The sequence below is a fragment of the Cricetulus griseus genome, assembly GCF_003668045.3.
Source record: "Cricetulus griseus strain 17A/GY chromosome 1 unlocalized genomic scaffold, alternate assembly CriGri-PICRH-1.0 chr1_0, whole genome shotgun sequence".
Lineage (NCBI taxonomy): Eukaryota > Metazoa > Chordata > Mammalia > Rodentia > Cricetidae > Cricetulus > Cricetulus griseus.
The window spans coordinates 255,719,941-255,725,677 of NW_023276806.1; the positions used below are offsets into that span (position 1 = coordinate 255,719,941).

Genomic DNA, 5,737 nt, shown 5'->3' on the forward strand with positions numbered 1-5,737 from the left:
TCTGTTCTGTCAGCAGTGGTAATGTCATATGCCTGCTGTCCCTTCCTTCAGGCAGGCCCCAAGCGTGAGAGCCACAGTCCTCACATATGTATACCAGTCTGAAGTCTAGACTGACTGTACTTTTGAGAAGCCAATGCAGCAATGACAAATGAACAAAAATTTCCACTTACATCATTACAGGGACCTTGTGTACCTGGACCACATAGAGCTGGCATTTGAAGCCAAACATGGTTTTATTGAGGCTTTAGTTTTCTTTTTCTTTTCTTTCTTTCCTCCTCCTCCTCCTCTTCCTTTTTTTTTTTTTTTTTTTTTTTTTGAGACAGGGTTTCTATGTATTGTTTTGGAGGCTGTTCTGGAACTAGCTCTGTAGACCAGGCTGGCCTGGAACTCACATAGATCCGCCTGCCTCTGCCTGGCGAGTGCTGGGATTAAAGGCATGTGCCACCAATGCCTGGCTAGGCTTTAGTTTTCTACCCTTCCTCCAAGTGTGTTTTTTTGTTGTTGTTTTTTTTGTTTTTGTTTTTTTTTTAAAGCAACACCACCCTTTAACCTCCATTGAAGAAGTAAATTCAGGCTGAGTGTGGTGGTGTATTCCTTTTAGTCTCAGCATTCAGGAGGGGTGGATCTCTGTGATTTCAAGGCCAGCCTAGTCTACAAAGTGAGTTCCAGACCAGTCAGGGCCACATAGTAAGACCCGGTTTCAACAAACAATAAATTTTGGGTGCTACTTAAAAGTAGACAGTTTCCAGCACCCATGGTAGGTAGCTCACAACTGATTGCAACCCCAGCTCCAGGAGCTCCACTGATCTCTGAGGACACCTGCTCTCGCTGCACAGACATACACATAATTAAGAATAAAGTCTAGGGGCTGGAGAAATGGCTCAGTGGTTAAGAGTACACGCCTCTTGCAAACGACCAGGATTCAGAAGTTCAGTTCCTAGCTTCCATGTTGGGTGGCTCAGATTTTCCTTTAAGCACCCTCTGCTGGCTTTTGGAGGTATCGACACAAACACAAAGATTTAAAAAAAAAAATTAGTCAACAGAGGGAGTACAGCTTTTGACTTTACTGTTTTGTTTTGTCTTTTAAGGGGGGCTGGGGGGAGTTCCAAGGTCATTATGCAGCTCTGTCTATCCTCAAACTCTGTAGAACAGGCTGGCCTCGAACTTAGAGAAATCCACCTGCCTCTGCCTCCCAAGTGCTGAGATTAAAGGCGTGGGCCACTATGCCTAGCTCACTCTTTTTCAAGAAAAAAAACTCTTCCTATTACACTGCCCTGTTGCACAAATCAAGTCCCCATTGCAATCATAGGGAAAAAATTCGGCTTCACTGCGCTGCCGCCATTTGACACGCCCCCACCCCACCCGGATTCCCACGGCTTTGGGTTATGTGACCCCCGTTGATTTTGGCAATCCCATTCTCCTGGATGTTAAGACGTCTTCAAAGAAAGCACCCCAGGGACTCTGTCCAGCGCAGCCATATTATCGGGAAGTCCCCGTGGACAGGAATCCCCACGCATGCTACGTCACTGGGACGGGGGGGCGGGGCGGATTAAAGGGACCAGGGGCGTCTAAGCTGGGCTGGGTGTCCAGGGTCTTGGCAGAGGCGCGGGATCTCGGGGTTCAGACCTTACGAATGAAGAAGCACCGGAGAATAAGCAAAAGGAGCCGAGATGGCATGAAAGGCTATCTCAGCGTGACTGCCTCCGCCCCCCCCCACGTGCGGCTGCAGCACTCTGCCTTCTTGTCACGCCGTCGGGCCCTCGGGTCCCGGCTCTTCGCCCTAAGACACGTATCGCGCGCCGGCCGCGTGGTCCACGCCGGGCGGGGGCGGGGCGAGAGCCAGTGACGCAACCGTTGCCATAGGAACTCGCCGCCTGCTCCGGCGCAGCAGCTGAAGCTGAGCTGCATCCCGCCCCGGCTGTCCCCGTGAGCCGTGCTGCCTGCCTGCCTGCCCGGCCCGGGGGCCTCCAAAGCGGCGAGGGAGAGGCCGGCGCGGGGCCGCCGCAGCTCCGTCCCCGCGCCGCCCCCGCCCCCGCCCGCGCCGCTCCTCCTCGGCGCCCCCGCATCCCGGGCCCGCGCCTGCTTTCGCTCCCGCCGCTGCCACAGCCGCTGCCTTCGCTCCGACCGCGACCTCAGTCCCCGCCCCGCCCCCGGCCCCGGCCCCGGCCGCCGCAGGGCCAACTTCTGCCCAGGCCGGGACTCCGGCGCCAGCCCCCAGCGAGGCTCAGTCGTGCGGATCATGCTGCCCAGCTCCATCCAGATTTCCGGGGAGCCGCTGTCAGGCGCCGAGGTGCGGGACATCTGCCGCGGCCTGCGCGACAACGCGGTGCGCCTGCTGTCGCTGCGCGGCTGTCGCCTGTGCGACCGCGACTTCGGCCGTATCTGCCGGGCCCTAGCTGGAGCCACGTCCCTGGCGCAGCTCAACCTTAACCTGGGCGTCGTGTCCAGCCCCAGCCGCATCAAGCAGCTGGCGGAAGCGCTTCGGACCAACCGCTCCATCCAGTCCCTCTTGTGAGTGTGTCCCCTCGCAAAGGGGTCCCGGCCACTGCACCCCCTACCACCTCCTGTATCTCCATATTACCTCCCAGACCCTGTTTTCCCACCGTCCCGCCTTTGCAACCTCTAATGCTCACCTCATCTTTCTTCTGGGTCCACCACACCCTCCCAGAAACGTGGATCGTTTCTAGACTTTGCTCTACATTCAGACCCGCAGGAGAGCTGGGATGCCTAGCCCTTCCTGGTAGGGAATGTCGTTCCTCCCCACCCCACCCCAGTTACTTCATAGTGAAGTCCCTCATGTCTGAGGAAGGGTCACCTCCCATGGAGACTACAGCCCAGCCTTTCCAGCCCTACCCACCGAAAGGTCTCAGAGGCCTGTGAGCCGAGTATGCTGGCTCCCCAGTCCGCTATCCACACACCCCTCCCTGTGCAATGTTCTCATTACCAGTTCCTACCCCAGAAAAGAAACCAAATTCCCTTTCCATCATACTGCTTCAAATCTAGAATTTGCATTTTTCCTTCCCACTTTTGTCTCGGGGAGGGGCACTTTTCCCGAACAGGTAAGACTGGTAATTAATCTCACGTCAACCTTTAGCCTGCACGGGAGCCCACTGACAGATGCCGGGCTGGCTTTGCTGAACCCGGCCCTGGCTCTCCACCCTGCTCTTGTGGCTCTTGACCTGGGGGACTGCATGCTGGGTGATGAAGCCATCAACCTCATCTGTGGCCTCCTCCCTCCAGACGGGGCCAAGTCTGGTGAGCAGGACCCTACTGAGTGCATGAGCTAGTGTGACAGATGAAGGCTGAATGAAGAGAAGGGGGTGTGGCCCAGTGCTGAGAGCTGGGTAGGGGGCGTGCAGTAGGAATGTCTTTTTACCCTTCTCAGGGAGGGAGAAGCTTAGGGACCCAGCTTAGGAGAGGCACTGTGGCCCAGACAGGGGAGGAGTGAGTAGGTCCCTAATTGCTTCAGACTGCTGTGGTTGGGGACAAGGTGGCTCCTAGCCATTATGCTAACCCCATAGACAGGGTAGAGAAGGGCCTGACCCTACTCATCCTGGATTCTTACTGATGCTGCTGCCTAGGTTTGAAGGAGCTAACACTGAGTGCCAACCCTGGCATCACCCCTAAGGGCTGGAGCCGCCTCGCCATTGCTGTGGCCCACAGTTCCCAAGTCCGAGTCCTCAACCTGGACTACAACCCCCTAGGTGAGCTTAAAATGATTCCCCTTTTCACTGCTGCTGTCCTATCCAAAAACCTCAGCCCACCAGTTGCCATAGTAACCCCCACTCAAGGGCGGGAAGACAAATGAGAACTCCCAGGGGTCTCGTAAGGGGCCAGCCGTCATGGAGTACCAGATGACCGACAGGTAGGTAGGTTAAAGCCCCAGACAGCACCCATGGATCTGACTTGCTTATCTCCCTCCAGATGCTCCCTTCCTGGCCACTCACCTTCATCTCCTGGCCAGGACCGACGATTAACAAACCTCTGTTATCCCAGACGGCTGTGAATTTGTGCTGTCTTTTCAGGTGACCATGTGGCAGGGATGCTGGCTGTAGCTGTGGCCTCAAGCCGTACCCTAGAAGTCCTAGACTTGGAGGGCACAGGGCTCACAAACCAGTCAGCTCAGGTGAGAGGCCGTCATGTTTTAGAGACAGGCTAGAGAAAAGGATGAAATGATCTTTGTGTCTGGGGACAGACCCAAGGACTGCCTAAATTATGTTCATTGTTTTAATTTTATAATTAATGTATTTTATGTAAATCAATGTTTTTCCTGTATGTCCTTGGTGCCCATGGAGGCCACAAGGTGGTATCAGATCCCTGCAACTGGAGTTACAGATGGTGAACAGTCATGTGGGTGCTGGAATTGAACCCTGGTCCTTAGGAAGAGCAGACATTGCTCTTAGCCACTGAGCCACCTCTCATGTGTTTATCTTCCTGTGCTCTTCTCTCCTTTCCCAAGACCCTGCTGGACATGGTAGAAAATTACCCAACAGCTTTGCGGAGCCTGGTGTTGGCTGAGAACAGCATTAGCCCAGCGCTGCAGCAGCAAATCTGTGACCTCCTCTCTGAGGGGGAGGAAGAGGAAGAAGTGGCAGGAGGCGCTGTGGACACCCAGGAATGGGGAAGAGGGCGGGAGCCTGCTGCCCACCAGAGGGGTGGCAGTTCCTGGATGTGCTCCAGCGGTAAGAACCTGGAGAGTGGATGAGAGCTTGATCTGGAAGAATTGAAACAAGGGGGCGGTGCTGGGAAAGCAGGCCATGACTCTCATCTATTTGTGAGGCTCACTAGCAATGAATGGTGGCTGAACATCCTTCTGCCCTTCCACAGATCCCAGCTCTCAGATGGTGCTAATGACATCAGGACTAGGGGACAGCCTGTTGGCTGAGACCGAGATGTGACTCTCCACTTGGGCTTCTGTGCATCATAGCATTTGCCTGTGTCCCCACTACCTTCCTCCACATGGCAGGGAAAGGTCCTGGCTGGGGCTCTGGCAGCTCCTGATAGTGGTGGGAGACTCTGGAAGCTGTCACTGGGCAACAGCCTTGGGGGTTGGGGGGACTTGAACCCAAGGTACTGACTTTGAACTTGTTGGCAGCTCTGGCTGCAACCCGCTGGCTCGGAACAGATTTTATAAACTCCACAACCTGACTTGGAGCTGTAGTCACTGGGGGATGACCAATGGGAGGGACTGGCAGTATCACTCATCGGCATTAAGGGTGGTATCACCCTACATCTCAGACTCTAAAAGGTCAGCCTAGATCTAGGACCTAGGGGTCCTGGGAGTTCAGACATCTGAAGATACCGGAGCCGGGCTGAACTTTGTCCTCTTTCTGCTGGGAAGCTTATTAGTTGCTGCTGTTACCTGAGCACCCTGTCCCCAAGCCTTGTGCCAAGGGAAGCCAGGCAGAATGGGTAAAGGGCAGTCTGGCAAAGATTAGGAAAAGCTGAACTAGAAATACTTAAGTGCTGGAGAGGTGTTCAGCAGAGAAAACACAACTCCAGCTCCAGGATGCCAAACCCCTGGCCTCTGTGGACACCGTGCATATACACACATACACACATACTTAAAAATGTTAGCTAGGCATGGTGGTACACACCTTTAATCCCAGCCCTCTGTAGGCAGAGAGAGGCAAGTGAGTTTTAGGCCAGCCTGGTCTACATGAGACGCTTTCTCAAAAATAAAAACAAGATGGGGATTACAATGGGAAGGAGAAAGTCATTAAGGCAAATTAAGCCA

General features: G+C 54.5%; 1 protein-coding gene across 2 annotated transcripts; it reads left to right on the forward strand.

Annotated features, from left to right (window-relative positions):
* Positions 1-135: 135 nt before the first annotated feature.
* Lrrc73 (leucine rich repeat containing 73) lies at positions 136-5,148 on the forward strand. Of its 2 annotated transcripts, XM_027389218.2 has the most exons (7): positions 2,383-2,511; positions 2,669-2,740; positions 3,095-3,255; positions 3,582-3,704; positions 4,026-4,126; positions 4,460-4,682; positions 4,828-5,148. In XM_027389218.2, the coding sequence occupies exons 2-7, from the start codon at positions 2,724-2,726 to the stop codon at positions 4,896-4,898; spliced, it is 696 nt and encodes a 231-aa protein (XP_027245019.1). In that variant the 5' UTR covers positions 2,383-2,511; positions 2,669-2,723; the 3' UTR covers positions 4,899-5,148. The 2 variants fall into 2 exon arrangements, with proteins under 2 accessions (XP_027245018.1, XP_027245019.1); XM_027389217.2 differs by lacking the exon at positions 2,669-2,740 and having other exon boundaries at positions 136-2,511.
* Positions 5,149-5,737: the final 589 nt, after the last annotated feature.

Coding starts and splice junctions, on each gene's coding strand:
- Lrrc73 (XM_027389217.2), top strand. CDS start 2,240: ATGCTGCCCAGCTCCATCCAGATTTCCGGGGAGCCGCTGTCAGGCGCC. Junction 2,512..3,094: donor CGCTCCATCCAGTCCCTCTT/GTGAGTGTGTCC, acceptor GTCAACCTTTAG/CCTGCACGGGAGCCCACTGA. Junction 3,256..3,581: donor TCCAGACGGGGCCAAGTCTG/GTGAGCAGGACC, acceptor GCTGCTGCCTAG/GTTTGAAGGAGCTAACACTG.